The sequence below is a fragment of the Lethenteron reissneri genome, chromosome 60 (assembly GCF_015708825.2).
Source record: "Lethenteron reissneri isolate LAM-NWPU_2019-01 chromosome 60, ASM1570882v1, whole genome shotgun sequence".
In the NCBI taxonomy this organism is placed as follows: Eukaryota; Metazoa; Chordata; class Hyperoartia; order Petromyzontiformes; family Petromyzontidae; genus Lethenteron; species Lethenteron reissneri.
The window spans coordinates 2,827,277-2,845,133 of NC_083838.1; the positions used below are offsets into that span (position 1 = coordinate 2,827,277).

The window sequence follows — 17,857 nt, forward strand, 5'->3', positions numbered from 1 at the left end:
CAGGTTCATAGATGTGTAGGGCTGTTATGGAGGGGCTGTTTGTACATAAGATCAAACGGCGAACAAACACAGTGGGCGGAGCTCCGGGAGTAAGCGGGGGGGGGGGGGGTGCCCGCAACGACGTCCGCGTCGGGCAGCCTGGGGGAAGGGCTGCCCGGGGTTGTGATCCTGGAGGGGGTATAAAAGGGGATGACAGAGAGAGCTCGGGGCTCAGTATTAGAACAAAGGAGGGAAGATTGAAGACCCGGGTAGCTAGAGCCCTGGACTCCCCTGAGACGCCGCCCTTTTCAGGGCCGCGCAGGACCGAGCCAGCGGCGTGGTCCCGTGAACCAGAGTCAGCACTCTGGGATTCCGGGTACCGTAGCCCGACTCACCAGTGTCGGGCCAGACAGCCTCCCCTAGCCCGTTAGTGGAGGACTCGGGGTAGGTCAGGGATAGCTAGTGGTGTATCCCCAGTTATACGGGTGAGGGGGCCAATACCTCCTCTAGTGCTGTCCTGTCGTGACGACTTGTAAAATAAATACACGTGTGCCTCAACCTCGGTGTGAGGCATCCTCACCGGTACTTCAGATGTAAGAGTGGAGACCACCAAATAGGCGCGTACAGCCGTTTCAAAACGGGCAAAAACACATTCCTGCGGAGGGAGCTGGTAGGAACGTTGGGTTGCTCGGTCAATGGCCAGGGTCAACGGCGGCGTGGTGTATTCCGCAAATATGCCCGACTGTGAGGGCGGGCACAAGCCGGCGTGAGTAGGTTAAACGTTGAGTTTTATAAGGGCACAACGGGGTGATCAGGTCCCTCACCACCCCACCCTCCCCACCCCACCCAGCCCCACCCTCCCCACCCAGCCCCTCCCCACCCTCCCCACCCAGCCCCACCCTCCCCACCCAGCCCCACCCCTCCCACCCCCCACCCAGGCCACCTCTCTCCACCCAGCCACTCCCCACCCTCCCCACCCAGCCCCTCCCCACCCTCCCCACCCAGCCCCTCCCCACCCTCCCCACCCTCCCCACCCAGCCCCACCCTCCCCACCCAGCCCCTCCCCACCCTCCCCTCCCCACCCAGTCCCTCCCTCCCCACCCAGCCCCTCGCTGCACGACGGACGGACGGACACAATAATCCCCTGTGGGCTGGTGTAACCAGGAGGTTCCGACCAGTAAAACGTGTCTATTAGTGTTTCTCCCTTGCGATGAGACTTTGCAGGATGAACGTTGATATTTATAAGGGGCACGGGATGACCAATAAGGTCTGAATTGGTCTGTGACAAGGTGGGGCAACTGCTAAGGGGTCGACAGCTCTGAACTTGGGAAACATCTTAAAACCTCACCTGCCTTTTGTGCCCATGGACCTTGGTTCACAAACTCAAATTGAAAACACAAGCGTCGGGTGCGAGCGAGACAGAGGCTTGCGCATGCGCCGTGGGGGTTAGAGGGAGGCGGAAAGAGTGGGGCCGCCATGGAGAACCTCGCTACGTTGAGCGCCGCGATGCTCACGCCACGATGCCACGAGCAGCTGTTCGTGCGCCTGAATCTGCTAGACGGTGTGTGTGTGTCACTGTTGTGTGTGTGTGTGTCGCTGTGTGTGTGTCGCTGTGTGTTAACGATTATCTGAACCGGTCCCGGGCCTCCCCTAGGTCGACTCAGCCTCAAATGAGTATTGTACCTGGTGCGGTGTGTAGTAAACATCGCCACTGGGGAGACAAAGGCGGTCGGGCGTGGTGCTGGCCACCCACCCCCTCGTGTACCGTTCTGGCCTTCATAGGTGCTCGCTAACAGCACTTGCCCCTACAGTCTGTTAAGGCTACACGGGGGGTTTTTGTGTCACTGTGTGTCGCTGTGTGTGTCACCGGGTGTGTGTCGCTGTGTGTGTGTCACTGTGTTACTGTGTGTATCACTGTGCGTGTCACTGTCACTGAGTGTGTCACTGTGTGTGTGTCACTGTCACTGTGTGTGTCACTGTCACTGAGTGTGTCACTGTGTGTGTCACTGTGTTACTGTATGTGTCACTGTGTTACTGTGTGTGTCATTGTGTTACTGTGTGTGCCACTGTGTCACTGTGTTACTGTGTGTGTCACTGTGTGTGCCACTGTGTGTGTCACTGTTTTGTGTGTGTCACTGTGTGTGTCACTGTCACTGTGTGTGTCACTGTGTATGTGTTACTGTGTGTGTGTTACTGTGTGTGCCACTGTGTCACTGTTACTGTGTGTGTCACTGTGTGTGTCACTGAGTGTGCCACTGTGTGTCACTGTGTGTCACTGTGTATGTCACTAGTGTGTCACTGTGTGTGTCACTGTGTGTGTCACTGTGTGTCACTGAGTGTGCCACTGTGTGTGAGTGCTCGCTAACAGCACTTGCCCCTGTAGTCTGTTGAGGCTATACGGGGGATCTTTGATCTTTGTCACTGTTGTGTGTGTGCGCCACTGTGTGTGTCACTGTGTGTATGTGTCACTGTGTGTGTCACTGTGTGTATGTGTCACTGTGTGTGTCACTGTGTGTGTGTTACTGTGTGTGTCACTGTGTGTGTGTGTCACTGTGTGTGTCACTGTGTGTCACTAGTGTGTCACTGTGTGTGTCACTGTGTGTGTGTGTCACTGTGTGTGTCACTGTGTATGTCACTAGTGTGTCACTGTGTGTGTTACTGTGTGTTACTGTGTGTTACTGTGTGTGTCACTGTGTGTGTGTGTCACTGTGTGTGTCACTGTATGTCACTAGTGTGTCACTGTGTGTGTCACTGTGTGTCACTGTGTGTGCCACTGTGTGTGAGTGCTCGCTAACAGAACTTGCCCCTGTAGTCTGTTGAGGCTATACGGGGGATCTTTGATCTTTGTCACTGTTGTGTGTGTGTGCCACTGTGTGTGTCACTGTCACTGTGTGTGTCACTGTGTGTGTGTGTCACTGTGTGTCACTGTGTATGTCACTAGTGTGTCACTGTGTGTGTCACTGTGTGTCACTGAGTGTGTCACTGTGTGTGAGTGCTCGCTAACAGCACTTGCCCCTGCAGTCTGTTGAGGCTATACGGGGGATCTTTGTGCAGCGGGTAGCGCAACGCGCTATGAACCCGGCGACTCAAAAGTTCGATTTCCGCCCAAGGCCACCAATCTGATACAGTTCCCGGGCCTCCCCTAGGTCGACTCGGCCTCGACTGATTACCTGCTGCGATGAGGGAGACAAAGGCGGCCGGGCGTGGTGCTGGCCACCGGCCTTCTTAGGTGCCACGAGCGGAACACAGACAGCACTTGCCTCGAGAGCCTGACAAGGCTACACGGGGGACCTTTGTCTTTACCGTAAACCCATAGCACCTGGGTCTGTCCCGTCACCTGGCAAGGTGCACCTAGCCTGGCACAAGAGCCGTGGTGACGTTGCCGCCACCTAGTGGTGTGACACGCGGTCGCAGTGTGTCGCTGTGTGTCACTGTGTGTCACTGTGTGTCACTGTGTCGGTGTGTATGTTGTGTGTCACATCGCTGTCAACCCATACGGTTGTCCAGAGGGGGTACAGGCCGTCTTTGTGTTTTTCCCTTGTGATGGGAGTTTGTAGGATGAACGTTGAGATTTATGAGGTCTGAATCGGCGTGTAATAAGGTAGGGCACTGATAAGGGGTTGACAGGAATGGTGTGACCGTGCCAGAGGGAGTTGTGGTGCAGCGGTTATGTTTGTATAATGTTTTTTATTGGAACAGTTCGTTTTGCACTGACTTATTTTGCTTCGTTGCTGATACGGCACTTTATTTAAAAATGAATGTTGTGACCCAAGGTCACTCTTGCAAATAATAACCATTAAACTGTTATTTATTATTTTACCAGGTAAGGTAGCTCTTTTACTGGTAGGAAACCCACTGGTTCCACCAGCCGGGTGGGGAGGGGAGGGTGGGGAGGGTGGGGCTGGGTGAGGTGGGCAGGGTGGGGAGGGGCTGGGTGGGGAGGGTGGGGCTGGGTGGAGGCTGGGAGGGGTGGGGCTGGTAGCCCCGTGGTGCCCTTATAAAACTCAACGTTTAACCTACTCACGCCGGCTTGTGCCCCCCCTCACAGTCGGGCATATTTGCGGAATACACCACGCCGCCGTTGACCCTGGCCATTGACCGAGCAACCCAACGTTCCTACCAGCTCCCTCCGCAGGAATGTGTTCAGAAGCGACCTGACCATCACAAATGATAGCTCAACGAAAGTGGCTTATCATCGTGTGGAAATTCATGTCAGCCAAATACTCTAAAACGCGTGGTGATGTTGATTCAAAATGTGGAGGAACGACTCGGGAGAAAAATCCACGGCGCTGTGAACCCCGCGAGCCGAGTTTAATTCCCGCTCACGGCTAATAACAGCGGCGAACGTATCTGAATCGGCCCACGGCAAGTGACTGACTCCCCCCACGTAGACTTGGCTTTCAATGAGGACGTGGTGTGGTGTGTAAACACCAACAATGGGGGAGGCAAAGGTCGGTGGTGCTGGCCACTCACCCACTCTAATCGGGTGCCTGTCTTCATGGGTACACTCGCAAAAAATGTTGCAATTTGGTTAGGCAATTTTGCTTGAAACCGCGCCAAGCATCAACAGGACAAGCTCCAGAAAGTCAGAATCACCGTGTCACCCGACTGGGCTTCTTGAATAAGGCGTCGTGACTTGATGGTACATGCGAGCCTGTTCATGAGTATTGTAATGCGCACAATGTTAATCGTTGCCCCAGATACATTGGAACACAATTCATTTAAATTAATTCGCCATGGGTAATGTACTGTTTATAAATTCTGATTTGTTGGAACTGTGAGGTCATGACACCTATTTTTAAAAAAGCCTTGGTCGGGTGACGCAGTCACCCTCACTTCCTGGATTTAATTTAATTTGATGCCAATGGGTTATTGGGGGGGGGGGGGTGCCACGGATTAATGTGACCCAACAACCGTCCACTGCACAGTTCTCAATTACAATGTGGGGAGTTTTTAGAGTTGCGGTTATTGCTGTATGTATGTTGGAACCGCGCTAATTGGAGGTGCAGGGGGAAGGACAACAAACTAAACACAAAAATCAGTTGTAAAAAAAAATACATTTCCGCACCTCTGATTAGCGCGGCAGTCTACGTACGGTACGAAAGAAGTTCATCATACATGCTAAAGAAATGAGTTTGTCAATCCAGATGATTTAAAAGTGCATAGCTCCAGTGGCTTCCTAATATTGAACAGAAGAGCGCCCTAGACGGCCGCAGAAGCACGTCTGAAAGCGGCCACGCGATGATGAGGTGACCGCCGCCTCTGTTCGGGTGGCCAGCCAAAAAAGTTTGATGGTTAGCCGACAACAACAAAAAAGATTGCAAGTGTTCTTTAAATGGCACCTTTTGTCCCCACAGTGCCCTGCCTCAAGATCCTCATCAGCAAATGTCTGGGCATGGGCATCATCGCCGGCTCCGTCATGGGTGAGCGAACACGCATACCCGCACCGACCAGCGTGGTTCAAGTATGGTCGAACAAGCAAGACTTTTTGCCGGAAGGTCGTCGTCCCTTCAAATGACTCGGTTCGCGTTCACACGTACGGCAATTGGTCGCGCCCTCCTGGAGCACTAATGCTGACTTGCCGCACAGGGACAGCTTCCGCTGGGTGGGCAGGGGGGGGAGGTCCCCTAGGCTAAACGGAGAGAAGAAAAAAAACTACAGGCGGGCTTTGGAATGATTGAGATGAGATGTGATGGAAGGCACTTTGAGATGCAGGGGCATTCACGCACGGAACACATTTAAAGATGATGGTTATTATCCAGTAGGTGGATTTGTCATTAAAATAACATCCAATTTGAGGTTTTTTTGGGATTCGATCGCCTAAATGTAAACGTGTCGTTAAACCGGCCACCACCCCACATGGCCAATTAGTATGGTTTGTCACGTAAGCAAAACATTCCAATTAGGTTCTAGTTCAGCACACCGGTGTGTTGGAGAGTAAACTCAAAACTTTACAATTTTTTCCCCGGTGATTGCAACCAGCCTCATCAGGCGACGTCCAGAATCAATCATTTATTTAGCACACTAATTGGAATCGGCTTCCCCGGACTCTTCACCGAGTTGGAGCATCCCAGCTCAAACGTGCATCTCCATTGGTGGCCCTGAGTCACTTGTGGAAACTCCACATTCTCATGGCTGGGACCAGTCTCTCTGGAGGCTTGTGGCCAGCCACCTGTTTTCCCACAAAGTGTAGCGTTGATGGTCCCGACCAGGATTTGAACTCACAACTTTGTATGCACTAAGTGGTGTTTGTGGTGTGTGTGTGTGCTGTGCTAATGGGCCATGTGTTTGCTGTGCTCATTGGCGATGTGTGTGAAATGTGTTGTACGGCGTGTGCGTGTGTCTTCCTTATTATTGTGTGCTGTCCTTGCGGCGAGCGGTAGTGCAGCGGTCAACGCGCTGCGCTACAAACCCGGCGGCCCCGAGTTTGATTCCCGCTCACGGCCAACACCAGTGGCGATTCATTGAACCGGTCCTGGGCCTTTCCAAGTTCGTCTCAAATAAGTACCTGGTGCGGTGTGTAAAAACATCGCCACTGGGGAAACAAAGGCGGCCAGGTGTGGTGCTGGCCACCCACCCCCTTGTGTGCCGTACCGGCCTTCATAGGTGCTACTCGCTAACAACACTTGCCCCAACATACTGTTGAGGCTACACGGGAGATCTATGTTTTTATCTTTTTGAGCTAAAGCACTTTGTGTGCGCTGTGCCGTGTGGCATGTGTCCTGTGCTGTCTGTCTGTGTGTGTGCGCTGCACATGGTGTACTGTTTGTGTGTGCGTCGTGTGCTAATGGGCTGTGTGTGCACTCTGCTGTGTGGCGTGCTGTGTGTGTGTGCATGCTGTGCCTTGCGGCGTGCTGTGTGCATGTGTGCGCTGTATGTGTGTGCGCGCTCTGCCGTGTGGTGTGTTGTGTGTGTGCGCTGCGCGCTGGGCGTCGGTGGCAGTGAAGCTGCCGCAGATCATGAAGGTGACGCGGGCGCGTAGCGCGGCCGGGCTCAGCTTCCCGGCGGTGCTCACCGAGCTGTTTGCCATCTCGGGCACCATGGCCTACAGCATCGCCAACGGCTTTCCCTTCAGGTAGCGGTCGCACGCGTTCCTGCCTCACCGCACTCGCGACAGCACCCGAGACAGCTTTTCTTAGAGCCCAGTCTCACATGGTGTTGGACCAATCAATTTCAAGGACAGTGCATACATTATCAGAGTTGTGTTTTTTTATGCATTACGACCACAGGTATTGTGGTCAATGCAAACATGACTCCTTGTAGAAAAAAAAGGTGTCAGTTTTTTTGCCAGATTAAAGGGTAAAAAAACAATTATCAGAGTTTAGATCTTCGAAATACGCGACATCGAAATCCTCGCTGCGCGAACCGTGCGGCGCGTGCAGAATCTCCGCAGTCGGTTGCGACTGCTTTCGCATCGCCGAGCGGGAGAGCGTTTTGCGGCCTGTCCCAGAGGGTCTGCGGTTCGAGTCCCATGGACGGCCCTCGTTAAACACTGCCCAGAGCCTGGGCAATTCTGTGGCGGCCCCCACCATCTGGAAGGCCATCCCGCTGCAAATTCGTGTAGCATTCAATTTGCACCGTCTGTTAAGAAACTCTTTAAGACAGTGGTCCACCAACATTTTTGTCACCAGGGACCGGTTTTGTGGAAGACAATTTTTTCACGGACCGGGGTTGGGGGGGGGGTTAATCATTGGGTCTTTCCCCCTTTTCAAAGAAGCTCTCCAGTGACGTTTTTGGCTAGGGGTTAGCAGCTTGTGGGCTTACCAAAACTGTAACTGGAACAAGTGCGCAGTGCGGGAACGAGGCGTGGACGGAAATGGTAAATAAAATAATGGGCGGGCCACGCACGGACTCACCACCACCACTCTCACCTCCTGCTGCTGTGCGGCCCGGTTCCTAACAGGCCACGGACCGGTACCGGTCCGCGGCCCGGGGGTTGGGGACCCCTGCTTTAAGAGGTCCCACAACTCTCTCTCTCTCGCCCAGCTCTCGAGCAACGCTGGGCTTGGCTCCCGCACCTCGCTGAGCTTGGCCCCGCCGCACATATATGTCCTGGAAATATTGCGTTGTTGTTCTTTATAAATACCGACGATTTGGCAAAGCACCGTGCCAAGGTGTAGTGGTGGAGCACTGAGACTGGCATAGTGGCCACTTTGAGCTGCGTGTGGTGCCATGCCATGCAGGCATCCGGACAGCAGCTTTGGCCTGGACTGACATTCTGTCTATGTTGAGCCAGTGTTGCACTCCAGACGTGACATAATCGTTTTATAATTATTATTTTATAAACCTTTTGGTGTTCGCGCCGTTACTATAGCGCAAGTGCTATCATGAAGGGGGGGGCACCACGGTGGTGAGATGTTAATTACCTCGCCTGGTATACAGAAGGTTGTGGGTTCGATCTCGACCCTGACGCTGTATTTTCTCCCCGTGGTCGCGTGGATTTTTCTCCGGGTCCTCCGGTTTTTCCCTCCACATTTATAATCAACGTGCGTTGGCTGCAGTGCATTTCAACGCGAATAAGCCACTTCGTTGAGCTATCATTTGTGGCCAGGTCGTTTTTGAAAAATAGCTCCATAGCTCATTGGCCGATACCTGGTCAAAATAAAAATAGTTTAATAGTTTGAGTGTAGTGTGGTAGGCTTCTTGCGGAATGTTGTGATGCTAGCTAGGCCATCATGTACGCACGTACGTTGAACTTCTTTCGCACCGTACATAGCCAACCGTACTAATCGGAGGCGCGTTAGCGGGCGAGGCCGCTCCCAACTCGGCTCCTGGGCCGCATCCTGGCGCCGACGTCATCTGCGCGTTGTCGTTGACAGTGCGTGGGGGGAGGCGCTCTTCCTCATGCTGCAGACCGTCTCCATCGGATTCCTCATCCAGCACTACGGAGGACGGACCGGCAGGGGTGAGTGAATCGGTATCGGGGATCTTTATCCATCCTGGGGAAATCCCGTGAGCTGTGAAGCTCTTTATGTCCAGTAGGGGACGCGGCGTCAGAAAGCTACGACATCAAACAAAGCAACGCAGCGACGGTAGGGGTGCAAAGCGTAGGACAGGTAAGCATGTCACTCGCAATAAATACGGAAAATAGAATGAAGTATGCAAGTTCAAATTGCGTAAGTGCACCAATTCCTAAGCTTTGGCAAAGTAGCAAAGCAACAGCAAAAGCAGTCCCAGACCACGCCAAGACAACACGCAGTCCCCCAATAAAATTGCGCATTAAAAATTGAACTCTCGATACGCGGGCACCGCTAGCGGGTCCGGTCCTGGGCGCGACGATGGAATCGTGGACATTCGCGGCTGCGAATTTAATCTGCCAACAGATTGTTTAAACTTGACGCGTGTGTTCTCGCAGCCAATGTTTTCTTCATGATCATTGTCGCTGTGCTTGTTTACGCAGGAAAGCCTCGCTAAGTCTCGAGACATTTTTATTTTATTCGGGTCTCGCCACGTTTTTTTGCAGTAGGTGGGGGTGATGTTGCTCCTGTGGGATGCTCGGCCCTCCACCACGTGACGTGCTAACTCCTGCACACGCGTAGATTTTCTCCGGATTCTACCACATTCATAATCACTCATCGATGGAGTTGGCCAAACGTCTCACTAAAGGATCACAGAACTTGGGAAATTCCTGCTGCCGGTACTGGCTGCCTTCCCCCGCTTTGTCTGTGGTTTTCCCATCCTTCCGTGCAAAAAACTGCTCGGCGCGTTACAAATACCCCGGCTTTTCGAGATGCACTTTGCACAGAGGACAACAATGTGACATTAAATATTACGATCATTCGGCAACTTTTGCCATCTGCACAGGGAATCAGTTCAGGTTTGACTCCCCGCCGTGACCCCCCACCGTGACCCCGCCGTGACCCCCGCCGTGACCCCACCGTGACCCCCCACCGTGACCCCCCACCGTGACCCTCCACCGTGACCCCCCACCATGACCGCTGCCATGACTCCCCGCCGTGACCCCCGCCGTGACCCCGCAGGATTGGCGTTCGTGGCCGTGTACGCCGCCGCGCTGCAGCTGCTGCTGTCGTCGCTGACGCCGCCGTCCTTCGTCACCTTAATGCAGGCGCTCAACATGCCGGCCATCATCTTCAGCAAGGCAGGGCCCCCCTCTCCCACCTACCCCCCCTCCCCCACCGACCCCCTCCCCCACCTACCCTCCCCCACCTACCCCTCCCCCACCTACCCCCTCCTCCACCTACCCCCCTCCCCCACCTACCCCCTCCCCCACCTACCCCCTCCCCCACCTACCCCCTCTCCCACCTACCCTCTCCCCCACCTACCCCCTCCCCCACTTACCCCCTCCCCCACCTACCCCCTTCCCCACCTACTCCCTCTCCCACCTACCCCCTCCCCCACCAACCCCCTCCTCCACCTACCCCCTCCTTCACCTACCCCCCTCCCCCACCTACCCCCTCCCCCACCTACCCCCTCCCCCACCTACCCCCTCCCCCACCTACCCCCTCCCCCACCTACCCCTCCCCCACCTACCCCCTCCCCCACCTACCCCCTCCCCCACCTACCCCTCCCCCACCTACCCCCTCCCCCACCTACCCCCTCCGCCACCTACCCTCTCCCCCACCTACCCCCTCCACCACCTACCCCCTCCCCCACCTACCCCTCCCCCACCTACCCCCTCCCCCACCTACCCCCTCCCCCACCTACCCCTCCCCCACCTACCCCCTCCTCCACCTACCCCCCTCCCCCACCTACCCCCTCCCCCACCTACCCCTCCCCCACCTACCCCCTCCCCCACCTACCCCCTCCCTCACCTACCCCCTCCCTCACCTACCCCCTCCCCCACCTACCCCTCCCCCACCTACCCCCTCCTCCACCTACCCCCCTCCCCCACCTACCCCCTCCCCCACCAACCCCCTCCCCTACCTACCCCCTCCTCCACCTACCCCCTCCCCCACCTACCCCCTCCCCCACCTACCCCCTCCCTCACCTACCCCCTCCCTCACCTACCCCTCCCCCAGCAACCCCCTCCCCCACCAACCCCCTCCCCCACCTACCCCCTCCCTCACCTACCCCCTCCCTCACCTACCCCCTCCCCCACCTATCCCCTCCCCCACCTACCCCCTCCCCCACCAACCCCCTCCCCCACCTACCCCCTCCCCCACCTACCCCCTCCCTCACCTACCCCCTCCCCCACCTACCCTCTCCCCCACCTACCCCCTCCCCCACCAACCCCCTCCCCCACCAACCCCCTCCCTCACCTACCCCCCTCCCCCACCTACCCCCTCCTCCACCTACCCCCTCCCCCACCTACCCCCTCCCCCACCTACCCCCTCCCCCACCTACCCCCTCCCTCACCTACCCCCTCCCTCACCTACCCCCTCCTCCACCTACCCCCTCCCCCACCTACCCCCTCCCCCACCTACCCCCTCCCCCACCTACCCCCTCCCTCACCTACCCCCTCCCTCACCTACCCCTCCCCCAGCAACCCCCTCCCCCACCAACCCCCTCCCCCACCTACCCCCTCCCTCACCTACCCCCTCCCTCACCTACCCCCTCCCTCACCTACCCCCTCCCCCACCTATCCCCTCCCCCACCTACCCCCTCCCCCACCAACCCCCTCCCCCACCTACCCCCTCCCTCACCTACCCCCTCCCCCACCTACCCTCTCCCCCACCTACCCCCTCCCCCACCAACCCCCTCCCCCACCAACCCTACATTCACACATGCCTCCCCCCACACCCCCTCCTACTGTTATAATTTACTACCGCTATTCACCATTTGCTTTTTTTACTTCACCAGGTAAGGCCCACTGAACTGTACAGCTCTTCGATTTAACGCTTTCGTGACTGCAGGGATTCATCTTCTTGGTTCTTTCGGTAAAGTCACGTAGAAGGGAAGTAATAAAATAATAAAAATAAAACATAATAAAATAATTCTCACGACGTTTCGGCCACAAAGCAAGCAGCTCCGACAGACCTGGTCTTCACCTGAGGACGGCTGCTTGAGTTGTGGCCGAAACCTCGTGAGAATTATTTTATGATGTTTTATTTAAATTATTTTATTACTTCCCTTCTACGTGACTTTACCGAAAGAACCAAGAAGATGTACAGCTCTTTTTCCGAAGCAACCTGGCCACAAAAATGATAGCTCAACGTCGTCGTGATCGTCGTGATTGTTGTGATTGTTGTGCCATCGCTACAGCTGCTGCAGGTGGTCGCCAACTACAGGAACGGCCACACAGGGCAGCTGTCGGCCATCACTGTGTTCCTGTTGCTGGGCGGCTCCCTTGCCCGCATCTTCACCTCCTTGCAGGTGCGAGCCCGCGTGGGTCGTCTGTCGCTCTCTCGCTACCACCAGCGCCTCATCGTCCCTCCGACCGATCGCAATGCCCGTCCTGCACACGATGAATATCTCGTCGGTGGCACGGTGCGGCGACGTGGTTTTATCTGCGTGCCGAGTTCGATTCCCGCTCACTGCCAACACTGGCGACGATTATCCGAACCGGTCCCGGGCCTCTCCGAGGTCGACTCGGCCTCAAATGAGGACCTGGTGCGGTGTGTAAACATCGCCACTGGGGTGAGACAAAGGTGGCCGGGCGTGGTGTTGGCCACCCACCCTCTCGTGTGCCGTGCCGGCCTTCATAGGTGCTCGCTAACAGCACTTGCCCCAACAGTTTGTTCAGGCTATAGGGGGGATCGGTCAAGAGAAATGTTTAGCGTGTTGCCCTATGAACCCGTCGACCTGAGTTCGACCTGAACCGGTTCTGGGCCTCTCTTCCGTCGACTCGGCCTTAAATGAATTCCTCGTGTGGTGTGCAAATCATTGTCACTGGAGGATGAAAGGCTGGTCGGGCGTGGTGTTGGCCACCCACTCCCTCTTGCACCATGCTGGACTTCAACAGTCTGTGAAAGGCTGCGCAGGGGATCTTTGCCTCTGTATGCGCGTGTGTTGCCTGCGCGCTGCGCTCGTGCGCCGCACGTGTTACACGCTGCGTGCTTGCTGCGTGCGTGCAGGAGACGGGCGACCGCCTGCTGGTGGTCACGTACATCGTGGCCTCCCTGTGCAACGGCACGCTGGCCGCCCAGCTGCTCTACTACTGGAACGCAGGGCCCGACGGCGCGGTGACCCCCGCCAAGAAGCGGCACTAGCTGCCCCCCCCCCCCCCCCCGCCGCAGATCGTCCGGGCTCCGTCCGTCATGGGCCGGGCCCCCCCTTCTCCACAGCCCCTGCTCCACAGCCCCCCCCCCCAGCCCCTCCCCCCACAGCCCCTCCCCCTCAACCGTGTTGTGCGGGAAACGTGTTTTGGGGCAGGTGGGGTTGTTTGGCAGGTGATTGAAGGATTAATCCGTATTGAATGTAATGAGGTGTGAGGCGGCGGTATCTGCTGGGGGTGGGGTGAGGCTCTCTTGCACTGTGGCAATAGGGGGGCGGGGGCAGCGAGGGCGCGAGTCTCCGTCCAGGTGAGGTGATAGGAATCATGCCTAAACTAAAACTAAACTATGAACTATTTTTCACAAGGCCCACTGAGCTGTGTGTAGCTCTTTGTCGGAAGCGACCTGGCCGCAGGTGATCGCCCCACGAAGTGGCTTATCGCCATCGGGTGGGAATTTCTAGCGGACAGAATGCTCTTAAGCGCACGGCGTTGATTCTTAATCTGGGGTGAAAAACCGGGGGACCCGGAGGAAAATCCACGCGACCACGGAGAGAGAGAGACATGCTAACAGGTGTCAGAGTTGGGAACGAACCCAACGACCTCCTGTATACCAGGCGAGGGAGATAACATCTCGCCACTGTTTCACAACCCTGGATTAGGCCACTACGTAAAGATCTGACCACATTTGTGTCATTAAGAATCCCCCACCACCGGCCACGGCCAAGCAAATCAAATTGCCACGCGGCGAACAAGCGTTTGACGATGTTCCGGTTATAATTTTTTTTTCTTCGGCTCGCTCACCTTGGGCGAGTCGAAGGGGAATTCCCGCGAGCAAATCTAACGGCGATTAAGACGCGGCGACGTCGCGCTTGAAACCGCGTCTAGAGTTCCTTCCGGACAGGATCGAGGAAATCGGAAAATAAAAATTCAGAAAGCACGATCAGAACATCGCTGCACGTGGCCAGGGGGAGCACTCAATGACGCAAGTGTCCGTCGTCAGTTTTTTCTTCCGATTGAGTTCCGATGACGTGCACGAGCCGGAATGGAACCGGAAGGAAAATTAAAATAAAGTAACTTTATTGGTACCGAGGTTCCTGAAAGCCCACGCGGGAGGCCTGTGTGGCACAGCTTGGCGCCAGCCATCGTAGAGTGCGGCGGTCGTGTCGCTGCGGTTCTCTGCGGTTGGTACCAACAACGTCTTTAAAAATAGTGGCGGTACACCTCTGAATAAAATTAAGGCCGGGCCGCTTGCGCGTCGCGAGGTTCAGCGGTGAACGGGACACCCACCCTGCAGCTTGAAGATGCCTCGGAATGGGAGAGGGGTAACTGTAACGGATGCAATTGTCTTCGGCGGCTTGGAAGGGAAGCGGTGAACGGAAGCTCAGATGTACACAATTTCAGTGGAATAAAATGACATTGTTTGTGGAGGGCCGGACAATAGTTCTTGGCGTGCGGTCCTCATGGGTCAGTCAACGATGAACGCACTCCCTTCGCCAGTGGGCACAAAGCAAGCCCGGTACTTTCATCATCATCAGCCATCATCAGTCTACTGCTAGATGAAGTTTCGAATGTAACTTGTTTTTAACCAGGTGAGACCTCGAGAGATGCGGACGGAGTCTTAATTGGCAAGCGTGAGCTGGGTCACCAAAACGACAAAAGCAGGACGAAATCAAGTGCAGCCAATGCAGCGTGCTTTTCATAACAGTCAATTATGAAAAGTGCTTGCCACAAATGAACCACAATACCTTGCCGATGTTGTCTTGGAGCATAAACTATCGCGCAAAAACGCCGGTCATCCTCGCAGCGGCTTTTGGCTAACCATCGAAACAAAGACGGCGGTGACTGCATCCCGCGCTTTCGGATGCGCTTCTGTGGCCGCCTGGAACGTTCTTCCGACATTAGGAAGCCATCGGAGCTGTGCAATTTGAAATCTCACTTGACTCATTTATTTTTACAACTGGTTTTTGTGTTTTGCTTGTTGTCCTCGATTAGTACGGTTGGCTACGTACGGTGCGAGAAAAGTTTCTACATCCAGTCGCCTCGCGTCTTTCACACGCGTTTACGTGACGCGATTTTGAAATGGCGCGTAAGATTCAAATTAACTTCTTTTTGTTACGCGCGCACTATTGTTGAAATAACGGGCTCCAGCGCGTTGGCCGCAGTGTACGGAATACGCTGCGAGCTCTTTGTTAGGCAGCAAAGTTCAGTGGCGATGCTGCCTGAGGTGCAGGAGTACGGCCACAAGCATAAAGCGCGGGCAGCATCAATCGGCATCTCTTGCAGCCATTCTGAAGATCTTGGCCAAGTGAACTTTGTCTTATGCGCAACATTGGCCTCCCAATATGTGCGGTTAAGTGTTAAAAAAAACATTTCTTTGACTTTCTTTTTTTCTTTAAATAGGCTATTACTTTCTTTAATGTCTGGTAGTATTGTAAATATGTCCTGTAACCGGTGAAATAAGTAGACGTAAGAATGAGGTTCGATGGCGTGCTCTCTCCTTCCCTAACCACAACTACCTTTATTTCTACGTGGAGAAATTCTGTTTAATTTACGCGATTTTAAGCTACGCGCCGTTTGTCAAAGAAACCCCCAAAACCACCCACCCCTCGCGTTAAACGAGAGGTGGTCGTACGTAAAGCAATGTTATGTATGTTACATTGCTTTTATTTTCCATTTATTTAAATTTTTTAAATTTATTTAATGTTACTATTTTTATTGTGGGTTTTTTTCTTTTATTATTTTCAATCCATTACAATTTTTTTGTTTTCTATTTACGTGACTTTACCGAAAGAACCAAGAATATCAATTCCTGCAGTCACGAAAGTTTTAAGTCAAAATTTGTACGTAACATTGTGACGTCCCCAACGAGTTTAACACACGCGTGGCCGTGGCCACGAGCTGCCGCTAGAGGGCACACTCCACCCACCCCCATGTGACGCACCTCTCCCCGCTCTGGACTGCCAGCAAACGGGCACAACAACAACATCATCAACAACACCACCACCACCTTCCATCAAGCCATGGTCAATCCACTGTTCAATGAAGGCCTCCAAAGGCGTCGTCGCCACGCTACGAACCCGTTGATGTATTACCAGCGTCTCCGGATCTTAAGCTCAAACAAGAACATCGTGTAAACTGGTATTGGCCGAAGAACCTCGTAATTCTGAAACATTTCCTGTAAATGTCTCACTTGGCATTACGCGTGGCATGCGTCGTCCCCACTCTTGCGAAAGCTTGACAAGACCCTCCTAAAAGATAGTCTTAAGACTCTGGCTTTGCTGAGTAAACGAAGCGGAGTTGTAAGACGCTCCAGAAAGTAATACACACCCGTATTACTTTCTTCACATCTGGCCACAAATCCCACATATAGCTGTAATATTATTTTTTTATTAATTTTAATTTCAATGTTTTACCTACGTGACTTTACCGAAAAAACTAAGAGTATGAATTCTTACAGTCACGAAAGCTTCAAATCTAGAATCTGTAACAGGCTGTTGGGGCAAGTGCTGTTAGCGAGGGACACCGATGAAGGCCGATACGGCACACGAGGGGGTGGGTGGCTTGCACCACCTCTGGCCGCCTTTGTCTCCCTACTGGTGATGTTTACACACCACACGAGGTACTTCTTTGAGTCCCAGGACCGTTTCAGATAATCGATGCCGATGTTGGCCGTGAGCAGTCGTCAAACTCGGATCGCCGGCTTCGTAGCGGAGCGTGCCAACCGTGACACTGCGCACCCCCTACATATATGTGGCCACACACACCCCTTTTGCTTTATATATACAGCGTATATATAGGGGTAACTGTGGGTGGAAGGTTGTGGGTGAGGGGTTGTGGCAGTAGAGCCGTCGTGGTGGGTGGGCACCGTGATGGTGATTGATACTGCGAGGGAGAGTCAACTCGGTTGGGCCCGAGGAACATTTGGTGGCCAAAAGGACATCTGGTAGCCCGAGGGACATTTCGTGGCCCGGGGGACATTTGGTGGCCCAATGAATATTTTGTGGCCCGAGGGACATTTGGTAGCCCAATGAATATTTGGTGGCCAAAGGGACATCTGGTAGCCCGAGGGACATTTGGTAGTCCAATGAATATTTGGTGGCCACAAGGACATTGGTAGCCCGGGGGACATTTCGTGGCCCGGAGGACATTTGGTGGCCCAATGAATATTTGGTTGTAGCTTGAGGGACATTTGGTTGCCCGGGAGACATTTGGTGGCCCAATGAATATTTGGTGGCCAGAGGGACATTTGGTAGCCCGAGGGACATTTGGTAGCCCAATGAATATTTGGTGGCCCAATGAATATTACCGAAAGAACCAAAGAATAATTCCTGCAATCACGAAAGCTCCAAATTAAGTTTGGACATTTGGTAGCCTGAGGGACATCTGGTAGCCCAAGGGACACCCCAGCAGCGCCCCTCTATTGCTGGTCCTGGTCTCAATTCTCATACAGAGCAAGAAGTCACGGTCGATTCATACTCGCGTGAGTTGCCCCTAGACACCGAGTGGCGACAGCTTAATCCGTTACCTTGGGAGTCCCACTCTCACGGCGCTCGTTCGAAGACGGCGCGAGACGCATGTCCCCGCCCGCGTGGTGTGCAGGTCAGGACCTCGCTGTCGTCCTTCCCCGCGCACCTCCGATTAGCACGCTTGGCTACGTACGGCGCGAAGGAAGTTCAGTACACACAAGAGTTACGGCCGTGGCCATGCTTGTTGGTAAGCCCGACAGCCTGCCGCCGCCCAACATAGACCCAGGTCCTCCGCCAC

General features: G+C 54.6%; 1 protein-coding gene across 1 annotated transcript; it reads left to right on the top strand.

The window, feature by feature from the left end:
* Nucleotides 1–1,421: 1,421 nt before the first annotated feature.
* MPDU1 (mannose-P-dolichol utilization defect 1) lies at nucleotides 1,422–14,515 on the top strand. Its single transcript, XM_061576240.1, has 7 exons — nucleotides 1,422–1,540; nucleotides 5,337–5,402; nucleotides 6,922–7,054; nucleotides 8,799–8,884; nucleotides 9,960–10,078; nucleotides 12,142–12,252; nucleotides 12,954–14,515. Exons 1-7 carry the CDS (start codon nucleotides 1,456–1,458, stop codon nucleotides 13,086–13,088), a joined length of 735 nt encoding a protein of 244 aa, XP_061432224.1. The 5' UTR covers nucleotides 1,422–1,455; the 3' UTR covers nucleotides 13,089–14,515.
* The last annotated feature ends 3,342 nt before the right edge of the window (nucleotides 14,516–17,857 follow it).

Excerpts from the sequence above, each read along its gene's own strand:
- MPDU1 (XM_061576240.1), top strand. The coding sequence starts at position 1,456 with ATGGAGAACCTCGCTACGTTGAGCGCCGCGATGCTCACGCCACGATGC. Across the intron at positions 5,403-6,921 it reads CATCGCCGGCTCCGTCATGG|TGAAGCTGCCGCAGATCATG; the intron begins GTGAGCGAACAC and ends CGTCGGTGGCAG. Across the intron at positions 7,055-8,798 it reads GCCAACGGCTTTCCCTTCAG|TGCGTGGGGGGAGGCGCTCT; the intron begins GTAGCGGTCGCA and ends TGTCGTTGACAG.